The sequence below is a fragment of the Tyto alba genome, unplaced genomic scaffold, assembly GCF_018691265.1.
Source record: "Tyto alba isolate M040663 unplaced genomic scaffold, T.alba_DEE_v4.0 Super-Scaffold_16, whole genome shotgun sequence".
Taxonomy (NCBI): Eukaryota; Metazoa; Chordata; class Aves; order Strigiformes; family Tytonidae; genus Tyto; species Tyto alba.
This window is the reverse complement of record NW_024881278.1, coordinates 30,718,198-30,735,727: the sequence shown is the minus strand read 5'-3', so window position 1 is coordinate 30,735,727 and position 17,530 is coordinate 30,718,198. Positions and strand designations below refer to the sequence as shown.

General features: G+C 35.4%; 1 protein-coding gene across 8 annotated transcripts in view; it reads left to right on the top strand.

Moving 5' to 3' along the window:
• Positions 1 to 17,530, top strand: part of BIRC6 (baculoviral IAP repeat containing 6) — a 187,719-nt gene that overhangs the window by 43,250 nt on the left and 126,939 nt on the right. For 6 of the 8 annotated variants that reach the window (XM_042789688.1, XM_042789692.1, XM_042789693.1 and 3 more), the window contains exons 12-21: positions 2,362 to 2,587; positions 6,936 to 7,096; positions 9,567 to 9,698; positions 10,604 to 10,735; positions 11,010 to 11,188; positions 11,772 to 11,902; positions 12,594 to 12,755; positions 12,864 to 12,995; positions 13,259 to 13,356; positions 14,631 to 14,778. In XM_042789688.1, coding sequence (XP_042645622.1) covers positions 2,362 to 2,587; positions 6,936 to 7,096; positions 9,567 to 9,698; positions 10,604 to 10,735; positions 11,010 to 11,188; positions 11,772 to 11,902; positions 12,594 to 12,755; positions 12,864 to 12,995; positions 13,259 to 13,356; positions 14,631 to 14,778 — 1,501 coding nt within the window. The remainder of the gene's footprint in view (positions 1 to 2,361; positions 2,588 to 6,935; positions 7,097 to 9,566; positions 9,699 to 10,603; positions 10,736 to 11,009; positions 11,189 to 11,771; positions 11,903 to 12,593; positions 12,756 to 12,863; positions 12,996 to 13,258; positions 13,357 to 14,630; positions 14,779 to 17,530) is intronic. The other 2 variants (XM_042789690.1, XM_042789689.1) reach the window with 1 other exon arrangement.

The window sequence follows — 17,530 nt, the reverse complement described above, 5'->3', positions numbered from 1 at the left end:
AATGATTGCTAGGATTGTGCAAACATTTTCTAAGTAATGAAGTTGTCAGCATGCGTATGGATCATGGTCAGAGATTGCCCCCCAACATTTGTAACATCAGTGTTGCTTCTTCTTTTAATTGAAGTATAAAACAGCAGAAAAAACATTTTCTTCCACTTCGATTTAGCATGTTTTTTTCAGAGACACAGCTCAACAGAAAGCTTTCAGTTTGGGGAAATGAACTCTGAGGCGAACCTCACTGAGCATGAAGTCTTGATCTGTATATCTTGTTCACAGCTGACAGCAGGCAGCAGCAGGGTGGTTTTATGAAATCGCTTTGGTATTCTTTGAAACCGGAGCTAAAAGATGCTGTAGTCAGGATAGAAACCACATCAAAAAGCACAAGATTTTGTCCATATATTGTTCATATATATATTGTGCACTTTGTTCATGTGTTTATTTTTTTCTGTTGTTGGCATTTTAGAATGCTTTTCTTGTATCTTATTTTTAGCCTGCATTTACAGCTTGGATAAGTTTTAATTTGTATTGTTTTAAAAACAAATATGTTAACCTTACCGAGTTGCAAATCTTAGATTAGGTTAAAATTACTATTTCCTTCTGAGGAGTAGAGGGTTTTTTGTGGTGAAGATGATATAATGCTTTTTTTAAGAGTTAATTGAAAAAGAGTATTAGTTTTCCTGACCGGTTTAAAAGCTTTTTTCAAATTTACTATTAGAACTTCAGCTTGTCATAACTCACTATTACAATATAAGAAAAATCATATAGTTTTGCAAAAGCAGCCAAGTATAATTGACAGTACTGGAAAGTTCAGTCCTTCATTTTTCAATTTTAGGGGTTGATATCACATTACATGTGGTTGCTCTGAATATTCTGAATTTTTAATTGTTTCTGTTGGGGGAGAAGGGACAATGAAGCAGAAAAAATCCAGTTTACTGAACGATAGAATTGTTGCACAGTTTGAGCTATGATGCTACTTCTTGTTGCAGTGTCCTCTGGATAATGAGGTTCACATTCGGCAGTAGAAAAAATGTATTATTGAAATTAAATTTCTAAAGCATTTGCTATTTCTAATATCTTCAGAATTTTCCTGCCTCCTAGATTGAAAAGTAGGAATCATAGTTGTTGCAGTGAGAGTGGAGCTGTGACTCTGGGTTTCTCATCTTGAGCTTCTCTACTTTTCAGGAAGAATCGTGTGTGCCTTTCTTCTCTCAAGCTGGAGGATGTAATCATGTTGTTGTTCTGGTTTTGACCTGGCTTGCTTTGCAAGATAGTCTTTAGGTTCAGACTTCACTGGGGGGATGGTATTTGTGTTAGTGTATTTAATTATTCCCCCCACCCCGGGCTGGTTACTCTAGTAGTCAGGTAGCAAATTTTCTCCTTTTGAAAACCATAGGTTTTTTATAAGTAAAATATTTTCTCCAAAATTTTTGAGAGAAAACATTCAAAATGTAAGAAAATTGACATTGTGCTTATCTTATTTTCCCTCAAGTTTTCAATTTTTTTTTTTTTTTTTTTTTTTTTTTTTTTTTTTTTGGTCTGAGGAAACCTGATTATTTTTAGTCCCTTTGGAAGTCTTCTTTAGGTGTTTGTCTCCCTGGGATATTTTAACTTCAGTTAATATCCTTGTTTCCTTAGGACAAGACTTGAATATGAAGCCAAGAAGACAAAATGCTTGTCTAGGCCCAGTGTCTTTTAAGTTCATTACATAAAGCATGTTTGTTTTTTACTTACCCTTCTTTTAAGCTAAATTGGGAGCCTTCCAAAACATTCTAGTAATCCACTATAAAACAAGACTACATAGATAAGCAGGTGCCAAAGTAATGTTTTAAGCAGTGATAAAAATGTTACAATTGCATAGTAATTCCATATGTCTGTTTTCATGAAATACTAAAAAACCAAAAAAACAAACAAACAAACAAAAAAACCCAACAAAAAATAGGAACTTTTATCTGAGTCAATATAGATATTCAAAAAAATGTTTTAATCAGCTTCACATCATCAGAGTATAGCTGGCTAATTACGTTTTCCTGATGCTTCTGATTGAATCCCAGACAGCATCCTCAGTGCTCTCAGTACTTAAAAAATTTATTCCAAATGAGCTGACTTCAAAGGATACTGGCTCAAGGCTAGGGTTGTTTGGTTGCTTGTGCTTGGTTTTTTTCATTGTTGTTGAATTTTTTTGTTTGTTTGGGGGAGGGTTTTTTGTGGGTACTTTGTGTCTTGGTTTTCTTTTCTTAGAAGCTTCATATAACATATAGTTAATTTCACTTATAGCAGTGTGGATATATTTCAAACTGTTTATAGAGTGTTCTGGAAAAAAATATCTATGTAGTAATTAATGTGTGTTCTGTAATTATGCAGGAGTTGATCTTTTGGTAGACCAGCCATTTTCCCTCGAAACACTGACATCCCTGGTGGAACTGACCCGTTTTGAGACCTTGACACCACGGTTTTCAGCCACTGTCCCTCCCTGTTGGGTAGAAGTCCAGCAAGAGCAGCAGCAAAGGAGGCATCCTCAACATTTACACCAGCAGCACCATGGGGATGCAGCTCAGCATACTCGAACTTGGAAGCTACAGACAGACAGGTAGGTAGGGTAACGGTGCAGAATCACGTGTGTGTTGCTTAACTAGTTCATATAGCTGGTATAATCACAAATTTCAGGCAATTCAATTGTTTTTAAGTAGTGTGCAAATTGAAGAACGTGTACTTTCAGAGAAAATAATCCCCATTTGGTGGTTTGCATTGTAGGTCTTTGAGATTGCCAGGGTTATTTCCGTGGACCTTGAAACGAATTGAGAAGTCAAGTTTTGAATTCACATATTTTTGTTTGCCAAATATTGCCATTTCATTATATAATTAGACAAGCACATTCACCAGAGTTACAGATATTTTTGATTGTTTCTATAAAAGTCTGATTTACCCTTCTTATGCATACACACAGTCTTAGTACATTTTGTTTAATTGGAAAATACAAGCTGCAAGTGCCAGCGTGACTAATTAGCTGTTCTAAACAAAATCATATTGTAATTTATTTTAAAATGTTAAAATAGCATCTGGATTTATATCTGTTCATGTAAAGTTAAATCTCTTTATGTGAGATATTTACTTACATTGTGTTAAAACTTAGGCAATATTTTCACTGAAATTAACTGCACTGACATAGTATGTGTAGTACTTTGCATGTGGCGTGAGAACTTGGAATTCCTCTGGGATCCTAAAGACTAGAGCAGCAGTGCTGCTACCTGAAATAACTTTGCATTTTTTTTTTCTGAAAAATGCTCGGAGAAAAAAAATATATCTGTAAGTTGTGTGTTTTATTAAGGGATGTGCATAATAAGGTACTACAAGATCTTTCGGGTCAGGCTGTCATACATCTGTCCCACTCATGTATAAGATTTGGGTAGTAAAGTAGAATCTAAATGCCCGTACAGTGGAAACAGTGAAATAGCCAAAGGATGCTAGGGGAGCTAGAGATCATATGTGGGGAAAAATATTGACATATAAATAAGTGAAAGCCAGCATGTGATAACAAAGCCTTCCAGGCAGGAAAACAGGTATGGAAGGTAATAGTTATAGAAATTTCCAGGGCTGACACCCAACACGAGCTGCACTTGCTTTAATTAAATGTTCATAATACAGTTAAAGCCTGTAATGCACTGCAAGTTTTTAAAACCTTTATCTTGTGTTTTTGCTTTGTGTAAGTAAAATATTCTGTATGTAGCAAGTGGAAAGGAGGTAGTTCCTTGCAAAATAAGTTCCAGTTATAAAACTATTGATTATCCAGTGTGTTGAGCAGCAGTGGAAAAGTAAAAAGCTACCAATATGAAGATAGAAGGAAGCAAACAGTGAAGGTAATAGCTGTTAATTGGAAGATGATAGGTAGGACATTAGCTTATGAATGTTGTTTCATTAGAGGAAAAGAATTATGCCTGCTGCAAAGTAAAATAGTAACGTAAGAAGGTAAAGTTAAAAGTTTTGCTTTAATACTGGAAATCTTTGACAGCTGCTAAATGACTCATGATGAAAATTATTAAATTACAGTCCCTTTGTTCCTAGGGTAGAATAAAGTTTTAGGATTGAGAGCAACGTTAGCTCTTAATTAAAAGTTATCTGGGAAGAAACTTTGATATCTGGATTATTTTGTTGGTCTTATGCCTTAATGTGAGGCTCCTTTTATCTCTTTGAGTGTCTCATACTGATTCCTATCAAGATGCGGGATGGATGAGCAATGCAATTTGATACGGTAATTCTTTTGTTTCTGAAATAGAGAGGAGATAATCCTGTAAATGTATTTTAGGGAATAGCATTATATTACACTCACGCTCTTTCAATCCTACTTTATTTTAAAAAGACGATGTAATGAAGAAAACAGAAAAGCAGAGTCTGGCTTACCTTATGAATTATCTAAATACCAGTGTTTCCCCTTCAATGGTAATTTAACTGAAGTGTTAAATTGGGTTAATCCTTTTTTAAAAAAGTACATAAATTCCTAGTGTGCTTTGAGAAAACAGTGACATCTGAGTTTCCTGTCTTTTTCTTAAATTTCTATAGGAAATATTTTATGTATTCATCTTACACAGAAATATTTGAAACTATATGAAAGGAGAAGGAGTTAGGTACTGATGTGACTTGAAGTGTTTAAACTCTGGAAATGGTCTGCAGCATAAAGTCCAGTTGGAGGATCAAACATTGAGATGTTCTAGAAAAGGAATGAGAAATATGTTGGAAACATATTTTGTGGTTGTGAGAGTGATGGTATATTTGCATTTAGAATGCAGTCTAGATTGTGTATTCTTTAAAAAGATGCTGTAGATCTAGAAGGGTTTCAAAGGTGAGAAAAGTTGCTAAAAGAATTTGCATTAGATTATCAGAGAAAAATAATATTTAGGGTAGATATGCTAAAATATTGAGAAAATAATAATGAAGTAAATTAATTTCTTTGCTTCTTTGAAACTTTATACATGAATAAAGAGGATGCACTTAAACAGAGCTATGAGAAATTAAAAAACTGTTTAAAGGGGAGCTTTTCACTCATCACAGAAATAGGTTGTGAAGTTCATTGCTACAGGTATAAGAAGATCTCTTCACTGTTGGATTAAGGCGAGACCTTCATAAAGGATCATTATTTCATACATGCCTATTGATAGATACTTAAAACTTCCTTTGGGGCATCTGCTATAGCATTCTGTCAAAAATAGATTTCTGGAGTAGGCAAATAACAGTTGTAAGTCGGTACGGCAGTACGTGTCGTATGCAGCATACAGACTACAAGAGACTACTGCAGACGAACTGGTTTATTATTCATTTCTGGTTTTGTACCAGATCTTTGACTTAAACTGGATGAGCAGAATATTACTTTGTCTTTCAGAAGGCTTGGTCCTTTGAATGTCTTAGCTGTCATGCAAAGCATGGACTGAATATTGAAATACTCAGACATAAAAGAACAGCCCCAAACCCCTCCCTGTTTTGCACTGGGCTACATATTCTCCAGGCCAGAGGAAAGGCATGAGTGGTTTTAAGTTTTTAGTCTTACATTTGTTAACAGTTTTTTTTTTTCACTGAAGTTGTAGGGAAAACTTTCATTATATTTTATTTACCTGAGTTATTTGTACAGTTAGCTGAAAATTCTTTACTGTTGCTTCTTAAATCATAGCCTCAAGCTCTCTTCTGTCCATGTTCTGCTTCTGTCCATTTTCCTCCCCAAAACCACTGCTTTTCTGTGTTGCTTATTCTGGAAAGCTGGCATGTTGTTTCATTATGTGTACCTGGAATCTGTTATAGGTATATTATTATACTTGATTGAGGGAGGTGTGGCCTTCGGGGATATTACTGTAAAAAATGCAAATAATTAAATAGATTTGTACAGATTCTTAAATCAATTTTAAAGTGGGTTTCTGCATAATACTTGTTGTGTAGCATATTATTTGATTTAAAATACCTTTTTGTAATTTAGATGTTAGGAGAAAATCTAACCAATATTTACAGCAACGTACTCAGTTTCTTAGTATTCTCAGTTATACAATTAAATAATCACAGGCTATCAAAGTTACTACATTTAAAAAAAATATTTACTGATAAATTGAGAAATTCAGGAAGTGCAGTTATTTTAAAAATGTATACAAACGTGACAGTTGATACATGATTAGTTTTATTTGAATTGCTCTTTGGTTTGAACTATTTTTGCAAACCTTAGTGTATCAAACTATGGAACTGATCAATGAGGGGTACTTATTATCTCAAGTTTACACTTTCAGTGTAAACCAGAGTTGACTTCAAAAGGAAAATATGACTCATTAAAAGAAAGCTGCACCCCTTTTGCACAGCGCAGGCTTCTGATTGTGCACCTGGTAAGAATCACTTCTCATCCTGTATAAATTATCAAAAGTATTACAAAAAAATAATTTGAAACTGGTATTTCGAGTCTCCTGGATATGGCAGTTGTACCACCAGAAAGTCACATTGTTCAACACTTCCCAGTGGAAAAGGCCAACTTAAGAGACTGCAACGTAGTTACTGTCATACTTTCATACACTTCACTGATTGGTAGATCCTTTTCTTAGTGTTTTGGTTTTTGTTTTGTTTTGGTTTTTTCCTTCTTTTTTTTCTAGAAATGAGTAACTGGTATTTATAGTAATACAGAAACAGTACTGTAATGAAGGTAATACAGAATCTTTTCACTGCTTCTTTTATCTGAACATTGATTTGCCCTCTCATCAATTGGCTTTTAACGTGTTCTTCACAAAATGAATGTGGTTAACTGCAGCTTGAAAGACTTCTACTTTAGAAATTCATGTGGATGTCAACTAACGCAAAATAAGTTTTTCTTCTTGTTAAAGAAAGTGTGCTTAGATGGAGAGTGCACTAGGTAATACTGCCTACTTGAGCTGAGTTTTCTTTTAACAGTGGGTCATTGTTGTCTTTTCTCCTGACAGCAACAGCTGGGACGAGCATGTCTTTGAACTGGTTCTACCAAAAGCATGTATGGTTGGACATGTGGACTTCAAATTTGTTTTGAACTCAAACATCACAAACATTCCCCAGATTCAAGTGACTTTACTGAAAAATAAAGCTCCAGGCTTAGGGAAAGTCAATGGTAAGAATGAACTTAAGATATCTTTCTGAATATTATTTATTTTCTCAAACTTATTCTCCATGATGTGTATTAGAAGAATTGCTTGAAATTGCGTAAATATTTTGGTTTTACTTATTATCATTTTATTCTATTTCTCAGCATCATAGTCTGTTTTCACTTACCATGTGAATTGGGAAAACAAACTGGGTAAACAATTTTAAAATCCTGAATTTTATACAAATAAAAGTGCATAGCTCAAAAACGTTGAACTGAATTATTATTCTGTACTGCTTGAATACTACAATCATTAAAAAAATTTGTCAAGTGTAAATCATCCTGGAGATTGACTGATGAAATAAATGGTTGCTCTTTAAAGTTCTTGATATATTTTAAAAAAATATAATTATTCCAAGTCACAGAAGGAAACTATTTGCCAGTGCCACTTGGATGCATAAGAGAAAGTAGCAAAGCTTTTTTTGATGGCAGTAGATAAAACCTGGCTTCCTTGGAAATTTTCTCTTCTGGCTCATTAACTAAGCTATGTGAAAGCTGCAGTATGATTTCACCTTTTGTTCCTTGCAGCTTTGACAGGGTAGACCAAAGTTTTGAATGCTCTTGCCTTGGGAAGACTCCTAGCTGGACTCTGCACCTGACTAGCTCTCAGGGAACCTGTGAGGGGGTAGCATAAGTTGAAAAGCCACTTCTTTGATGTGGAAGAGTTTATGCCTCAGTTGGGATTTTCCTGTGGTGAGAGTGTTCATTGCATGTCTTGCGCCCTGTCTGCTAGGTATGGAAGGGATTACATTCAGCATTTCGTTTTATTGAGGCATTAGTTGGTTACCTTTATTTGGCCACCTCTTTGAAAAGCTTCTAGGAACTTAGTATTTCAGAGAAGTGTTACTCTTGGGTGTTATTAAATTGCCTGCTGGATATAAAATGTGTTGGGTAGAACAGCAAGCACAATTATAAAAGTGCTTTTTTCTTTTTTTTCTTTCTCAATTTTTTAAAATGCTGAGTAAGAGCACCCCAATTAAACAAGGGTGACAGAGCTGTAAATTGTAGAAAGGAGTAAGAGGCATACCAGATATCATTGACATGCTTTCATATAACTTCTCACTCTGTAGCATCCCCCAGTGTTTAACAAGAAAAAAAGCGTGCTGGAGATGCTGCTTAAAGAAATCATATAAACTGGTGGCTATCCAAGAATAAAATATTGTAGCATAATAATATTCTTGGAGAAAAACATATTCTTTTAGGATACAAGATGGTTTAAGAGTTTTAACAGCAGTGCTCGCTGTGACTGTAGGACAGCAGTCAACAGGTGTTCTTGCAGGTTCTTCCTTTGTTTAATGCTTGAAGTAAAACCTTAACACGTAGCAGAATTTTGTTCTATCAAAGCCAATAGGAGAGATAGCTCGTATTACTCTTCTGAATGGAACCTACTTTGTTTTCAGCATGGATTTTAGAATTCAGTCCATTTGTCAAACTCCATGTCAGATGTAATCTGAAAATCTGCACCTATGAAACAAAACAGTAGAAGAAAGGGCAAACTGTTTTCCTTAATGTTTCAGTTTTAAACATTTCTGAGCACACAGTTCCATGAGTTGGTAATTCTTTGAAGATATTTGATTTGGCTGTGGAATAGATGGCCAGAGCTTTCTGTGGATGCTTTACAATACAGCATGCTGAACATAAGATATGACAGAGCTCTTCCAGAAAGTGACGTTTCACTTCCTTACATGCAATGTAGTAGAACTTGCTCTTTTTTCTGTTATGGATAGAGTGGAGGAAGCATGGAGTGGAGCACCAGGGTATGCATAGTCAGTCTGGAAAGGGCTGGGGGATGTGAGAGAACAGAACTGAAATTTTAAGATAATGAGACCTAAGGAAGATGCGTAGGGGAGACTTTATTCAGTCATTTTTTGTGTGTGACAGGAGCCCTGAAGCCAGTTAAATATGCAGTGTGTAATAATGGGAAGGTCAGAGGCATAGTTCTTCCAGTTTAAAACTAATGTTTTTGATCTGGTAGTTACTTCACTGTATATGCTGCTTCTTCATCGGCTTGCATGTCCTCTTCATCCTACGATTCATGAGAAGCATTTAATTGAAAAAAGATCTGTACTTAAGTATTATCAAAACAACATCTGATGTTCAGCAGGAGAAATCCAGTTATTTTCAGTTTAAATTATCAAACTTTCAATACCAGAATCTAATTACTTAGGAGTAATCTGAAGTTGATTATTAGGAGGAAGTAATTTGAGCAGTATTAAAGCAAATCAGGCTCTTTACCGGTCATTCAAAGAAATATTTAACTATTTGCTGCAACTTCAATTGCAGTCCCAATATGAAAAATGTGCCTTTGTATATTTGCAGTTCTTAGAGGTAGTGTTTTGGGCAGAAAGCTGATAAACTTGCCATGAAAACTACTGCTTCTGTTTTCTGTGAGCCTTAAACAATGTTTATGAAATCTTGCTAATATTTTTATTTTCAGAAGCAGCAGTAGATAGACAGATCACATTTCCTTTATCTCCAGCTCACAATATTGAAGTGGAGAGAAATGGGAAACCAGGACTAGTTGAATTCAATGAAGAAATGCAGTATATGGATGTAGAGGAGCCGCAATGTAAGTTTTATTTATCTTGTTATACTTTCTTTAAAATACAAGCTTGCTTTTTTCCTTTTTTAAGTGATATACTGGCATTTCTCTGCAAAAATTTCTCAGCCATTTAAAACACACTAATTTCTTAGCCCTTTTCAATGTTGCCTCTCTCACTGGTCTTTTCACTGTATAAGGTGAAAGCTTAACAGAAACACCAAAAAAAACTGCTGGAGAGTTTTGGTGCTTGAAAGCAGATTAGTATTTATTTGAATTTAGAAATAAAATAGATTTGACATGGTACCTTTCTAACTTAAACTCTTACCCTGTTCCAGTAGTATTTTCCCTGGTGTCCTTAGCTAGTTTTAATAGAATTTTTCTTTTCATATCTGGCTTTTGTAGAGAATGCTGCTGTAAATCAAGAAAAATAATAAGCAGCTAATAAAGAATTCGTATGTAGTCGTGTTGACTTTCAGCCACATGAGACTTCCTGTGCTAATTTTTATAACCTTTTTTATTAACCAGTACTCTTCCACAAAATCTGTTAGAGAGCCTCTGAAAGGCAATCAGGTTGGATCTGAGTGAGGAGAGCTACAGATCAAAAATGGATAGTTGGACTGAATCAGTTCTAAAACTATGGTTCTTTTCGGCTCGTCATTTTATCAGTTGTGTATTTTGTGGCTCTGATGTTCCAGTCAGTGTACATATTATCAATATAACTGAAAAAGCTTTGAAAACTGTCATTTATCTTTATTGATTTCACTGGAAAATGGCTAAAAGTGAACCTCAAGTAATTGTTAGCTTTTTGATGTACAGTTTATATGTATTTAGTGATCAGAGTTTGACATGGTGTATTTTGAACCCATGCAAATGATCAGATTATCTGACTTAATTGTGAGTAATTCAGTTCCATGTTACTTGTGTTCTTTAAGGTCTTAGATTGTGTCCATTTCTGGAGGAACACAAGGAAGATATACTCTGTGGTCCAGTATGGCTGGCTACTGGACTTGATCTATCAGGACACGCTGGAATGCTGACACTAACAAGTCCAAAGCTTGTTAAAGGTAAGCTAGTTTATTACGCTTTTTACATGAAGTATGCATGACTGAAGTGCATCTCATATTTCTGTAGTCAGACTTTGGTTTGTATTTATTTTCACATTGACAAATTTTGCTGTATAACACAATAGTTATGTTTTCAAACTGATGCTACAGTACTCTAATTAATGTAGCTGATCTTTGCTTGTACACTGTCTATGAATCTGTTTACAATTTGCCCTAGTAAACTACACAAATTCTCTTCCTCCCCCCCACCTTTTTTTTTTTCTTCCACTTTTAGGCATGGCTGGTGGAAAGTACCGCTCATTTTTAATTCACGTTAAAGCAGTGAATGACAGAGGAACGGAAGAAATCTGCAATGGTGGCATTAGACCAGTTGTTAGAATACCATCTCTAAAACCTCAGACTAACAAGGGCCATTCACTTGCTTCGTTGTTGGCAAAAGTTGCAGCAGGCAAGGTAAAGAATAGCCAAGAAGGACATCTGTGTTAAAGCTGTAGAATTGGTATGATTTATGTAATCTGAAAATGAAACAGCTGTTTGGAGACTTAAGATCCATTAAAAATTACTATTTTAAGAGTTATACTGTGTTAACGCCTTCAAGAATCAGAGTTCAACATTTCTAAGTTGTTTCTTTCCAAATTTAGTTGCAAAGGCCTGTCCTGGTACTCCCCCATTCTGAGCACTTGTTTTTGTAACTTCCATTTCCATGAGCGTTTTCAGTAGCTGATAAGCTTCATCCTCTTCTGAAGATTTTTGTGTGCGTGTGTATTTTACTCTTGATCATTGTAGGATTGGATGATATGATGTACAACTTGTAGACGTTATTAGAATGGTTAGAACATAATGAATGACAGAACATTGTTAAATTTGATGTTCTATATTAAAGTAATCAGTGAATAAAAACGGTCTGTTTTAGTAGTATGCTCAAACTGAGCAAGAGATTTTACTGAACTGTGTACATTTCACTGAACAAGGTATACAAATGAAGCAGTCGAAAACAATGTAATTTATGAATTTTTTTTTTCCCCAAAAAAATCAGGAAAAGCCATCTACCAAAATGGAAGCCACTAATTCTTCGAGAAAATCAGATAATTTGAGAGGCTGTGACTTACTTCAAGAAGTCTCTGTGACAATTCGAAGATTTAAAAAAACTTCCATTTCAAAGGAAAGGTTAGTAGGTGGTTTTTAATCCTAAAAATTAATAGCTTTAGTTACACTTCTCATAAAATACTTAGTTCTCAAAACAGCTCAGGTCAAACCACTGTTTCAAGTTGTCATTTCATAAACGTATTTTATATGAAAAATCCTGTAAAGTGTGAGTTTGAGGGCGCTGTGCTGTGCAAGTTGTGGTAGAATAACACCATGCATGAAATTGTATGTTGAGTGATTATTTGCCTCACTTCAAAAGGCAAATGTAAGTAAGTTTTCTTGGTTACTTGGATAAATTATTTAGACAGATATTTTTTAAAGAAAGCAAATTTCCTTTATTTTCACTTGTTTCTTACAGCACAGTATATTATTTGTGAAAACATTTAGAATCAAATTTAACTAACAAATTGTTACTCAAAAAACTGGTTAAAGTCTCTGTGTATTGATAGTATAGACCTAAATATGAATAATGTAGTATTTAATTTGTATTCCTAACTGCTACCCCACAATGGTGGCACTGGCTATAATGGGCTTAAAGGAGGTGTGTGCAAACAGGTGCCAAATAGTGTCGTAGATGATGAAAGTTTGTTTAGGTTTAGAAGTTAGACAAGTTGTTCTAAGACAGGATACAAAGCTGGAGGGACACTTTAATGTGAGAATGGCCATATTGTGTAATTCTGTTTGTTTTTTATTTCCTTCCCCTCCTCCTCAGAGTCCAACGGTGTGCCATGTTACAGTTTTCAGAGTTCCATGAGAAGCTGCTCACTACTCTTTGCAAGAAGACAGACGATGGTCTGACTACAGAACATGCTCAGAGCCTTGTACTAGACACGCTTTGCTGGCTGGCCGGAGTGTATTCAAACGGACCTGGCAGGTAAGAGAGAAGCTGTGTTTAAATGAGCATGGCTGTTTGTCAGTATCAGCTCTGTTAAAAAGATAAAGTTTTAGGTGATTCTCTAAAGTATGCAATTTATTTTTACAGCTCAAAGGAAGGAAATGACAGCTTGCTTTCTAAAACACGTAAATGTGTCTCTGACATAATACGTGTTTGCTTCTTTGAAGCTGGGCGGAGTATAGCTCACAAGTGTGCACGATTTCTTGCACTGTGCATCAGGTCAGTGCTAATTATTTATATATATTTGTTTTTATATTTTATATATGTATTTGGGGATTCTACATGCAGTCTGAATTGTACATGTGTGTTATTATTTAACATTTAATTTATAAAGCAAGAAGATTTGGCGGGTCTTACGTTGAGGAATAACGTGTTAGGGTGTGACTGCAAAGAACATGCCTTTCAACTTCATCTTCTGAAGGAGATTTCATTTTTCATTCTTACTTCATTAAATGTTTAAGTGTCTGTGTCTTTCTTTGTAGCAATGGCAGGTGTGATCCGAGTCAGCAGGGGTTTGGATCAGTTCTTCTAAAAGCTTTACTTGACAATATGCCTCTTTTGCCTGCTGCTGCAACAGGTGGTATGTATACAATATTTGTTGTCATAAAATAAACACAATCCATTTGTCGTTCGGCACGTTTTGTTGGACTCTTTTGTGAAGTAAGAATTAGATAATTGTTCAGTTAGTACAAATTGCTGCTTGGAGTGGTCTAGTAAAGTGGTATCCAAGTAGGAAGTAGTTTCTGAAATTTTAAGCAAATTAGCTTGCTTAAAACAGAATGCTAAGGCACTGACATTTTGGGGAGAGCTTAATTAAGTTTTGCAAGTTTTTTTTAAAGGTGCTCAGCAATCACAGATTCTGTTGACATAAATGAGAGTCAGGATTGCCTGTTATTTCTGTAAGTTAGGAGATCTATTCCAGGGAGCCTGAATATCCAAATGATGTCCAACTAGCAATCCACTTTTGTTACTTCTGCATCAAAAGGAAATTTTTAACTAAATCAAATTCCTTCCTCATCTACATTGCAGAGTAATGGTATCTTAGCACCTTGTTGGAGCCTTTTAAGTGCCAGATAGAATGGGAAGATGACTTTAGCCCTCATATTTGGGGTGGCAAGACCTGCTTTGTGTTTTTCGAAGTATGAGATTCTTGAATTGCCTGTAGCTTGTCATTACTAAGGGATCTTTCAGGAAAACTAGTTTGAAGTCCAAAATGCTTGTTGTGCTACCACCTAGGTTGAAACATTTAGCATGCTGCTGTTGAGGGTATGGAATGTACAGGGTGGGGGGGGAGGAGGAAGCTGAGATTTGTGTTTCCATACAGAACCACCGCACTGTGCTCCCAGAACTGACCTGTAAGAAAACGGTGCCTTCAGCAAATATATGGAGTAAGGAGACAGCATCCAAAAACAGAGGAGGAGAAGAGAGGGAGAATTGAATCTAGAGTTGAGCCTTGGCTCTGAAGGGATTGGAACCTTAACCTAGCACTGTAGTGTAACAGGAACATTTTGATTATTGTGCTTAGTAGAAGCGGTGGGTGGAAGCATTGAAAGAAGTATGTGCAAAGCTGTCTCTTGGGAACCTTTCTTTTTTTTTTTTCCTTCAATTATGAATTAGTTGATGAGAGATATTGAAATACATAGTGTAGACACTAATGATTACAGAATAATTCAAAACTGAAGTCTCTCAAAAAAAAAGGGAGAGGCAGAATGCGTCCTAGTCAGTATCTGATAACTGTTAGACACTTCATTTATCATTTCCATTAATTGTGCTTCAAAGTATGCTTTTTGAGTGGAAAATTCACATCATGTTTCACCTGAAATTGTTTTGTTTTGTTTTTTTTTTTAAATGCAGGATCTGTGTATTGGTATTTTGTATTGCTGAATTATGTAAAGGATGAAGATTTGGCTGGGTGTAGTACAGCTTGTGCATCATTGCTAACTGCTGTATCCCGACAGTTGCAAGATCGCCTGACACCTATGGAAGCATTACTTCAAACAAGGTACTAACAAATGCGGTTGTCGTAAACTTAATAAAACCAACATACAAACTGTCTATTGCCATCCTCTGGTGTTCTGAAAAAGGTTGGCTGTTTAAAAAAAAGACACATTTTGCCATATTTGTTTGAGCCAGGATTAATTTGATAGAGCTCAGGAAAATATTTTTGACTTGTGCAAAGTTAAAGGTGAATTTAATTGCTGTCTTGCAATTTACACTGCACTTTGAATCAGCAAATGTGTATGTAAAGTTTGAAGTCTGTCCAATCCTCAATTTAGTTTTTATGATTTTAAGTGTAAGGATTAACAAAACATGTCCTGTTTTGACTATGGGAAGAAATCAGATATACTGAATAGTTTCAGTTCTGCATAAAGCTGCACAAAATTGTAGTCTGTCTGTAAGGTGACCATACGTTTAATGTATTCCTACTAAAGGCCAGATTCGAAGTGTAGAGACCAGGAGTAATTTACTGGGAATGCAGGTTCTTATTATAAATTGTATATCAGTGAAATTTCAGTCTGTGATGTTGCATTTTTACATACTTAACTGATTGGCCATTTAACTTTGAATTCCTGTGATAGCTAAAGGAAATCTCTGGTGGTTCAGTTTTGTAGCAGTTTCCAAAACCATATTATGATGATGGGAACGTGCTGTTCTTAGACAGCTTCTTCAAATGTTATTTCTGGGCAAGAGTTTTCCTCCAAGTCAAGCAAGATCAAGGTAGAAGAGGTTTGGTAGAGATTAGTTCACAGTTTTTGGATTAAATTAAAAATTTAGTAAGCTAAGTTTGGAGAGGGGATACTTGTTTTTTGTTTGTTTGTTTGCTTTTTCTTTTCTAAAAGGACTATACTCCCCAAATACTTGATAAAAATTTGTTCTCAGGTGTTATACTTGGATCCTTATCATGCTCTCTACTACATTCCCCTTCTCAGTTGTTATTTCACCATCTGTAATCCTTGCAGTTGATTAGACAACTTATCCCAGAAATAGAAATTGTGACTGGATAATGGAGAATTTTGAAAAATACAGAAAGTGAACTGGAAAAATAAAAGGATTGTGTTTTCTTGTTGAATTTTCTTTGGAAACCAAATGGAAGGGGAAAATGTAAAAATTCCACTTGACAGGAGAATGGCACCTTTCTGTAGGAATTGACTTGTTCCTTCATACGGATTATTTCCAAGTACCTCCTTTAAACAGCATATCTGAAATAAAAGTTTTTTTTCCTTGCCAGTCACCCACTTTTGAGTTTGGCCCATGTGACCTATCAGCTCACCTAGTGGTGAACACAGCTGACTGCGTCTCAAGGGAAGGTTTCTGAAGTGAGCTCTGTTCTTGGCATCCCCCAAACTTAGATTTTTCTGAATGTTTCTAGATGGTGTTTTAATGATTTTCTTCTTGGAACTAAATTTGCTTTCTCTTTTGAGTCAGTATCCCCATAGTTAGGATAAGTATAGCAGTAGATGTGTGTCTAATCCCAAATCTGACTTTACTCTAGCTCTCTAGCAAAGGCTGACTATTTCTTGACTTAGTTTACTAATTTAGACAGAATTTGCTGGTCTTTCCTATATATGCCTAGTGATCAAAGGAATACTGTAATTTCTCATATTTTTTATGTAAAAGTCTAATATTTTTTTAATAGATAAATTATTAAGCAGCCATTGCTTTACTCTTTTTCCCTTCCCTCTCCCTGTGTTGTGTTTTATCATACTCCTGTGCACTTGTGTTGCAGAGTTTCTAGTATTGTTTTCTTCATTGTCATTGTTCCCAGGTATAACAGCCTAACATTTGGTAATCACATAAAAGCAGATGTCTGCTTAAACGACCTGCACATTCATGTTGTCTTAAGGCAGAGTAGTACTCATTTTATTATCATGTGCTGCGATAAAGCAAGTAAAACTTTCAAGGATAAGGCCAGATGGGTGTGTTGCATGACTTACACTTCATAGAACAACAAGAAAGGGATCTCAGACAGTATTTTAAGCTGTCCTACAACAGAATAGGTTGGTTTGTCTCTAGGAAATCTGACTAATTTCTCCAGCCTATTCTTGAAAGCACCTGATTAAAGTAATGGTGGAATTTTAATTATTGTAAGTATTGTAAGCTGTTGCATAGCTTAATTACTCTTATCATTAGCACTTGAACTGTCTCCTTCTGCCCACATCTAATCTGAAATCTCTCTTGCTGCAACTAAAGCCTTTGTCCTGTCCACCTTAGTGATGAAGAGCAGTTTATTTCATTCTTAACAAATTTTGGATGTCTAGAAGATGTTTGTAGCTTGATTGTGTTCTCCAGATCTGTAGTCAACCTTCAAGCATTTCCTTGAGCTGTTTTTTTTTTTTTGGTCCTCATCTTCCTTGAATTGTGAACTGTGAACCTGATCGTTCCTGCTGAAGGATCAGTAAAAGACAGTATGCTTATTGGAATAAACCAGGGTTGGACAGAATATATTTAACTTTGCAATGCATACAAATTCTACAAAACTCTTGTAACCCCTTCTTAGGTTTTATCGCCTCCTTATTTAATAAATCAAAGTCTTTACTGAAATCATGCAAGTAATCAGTGTTAATGTTGAGCTGACCTGATTTATTGAGTTTGTAAATCTGAGGTCTAAAACAGGCTGTGAAGGTACCCTATTGAATTTTGTCTGAGAATTTTTGTGATTTAGTTACCACTTTACACTAGCATGTTGTCTAGGTTTGCTTATGGAAAAAAGGTCATGCAGCAAACACGTCGGTCTTGCTAGATGCGGAATGTGT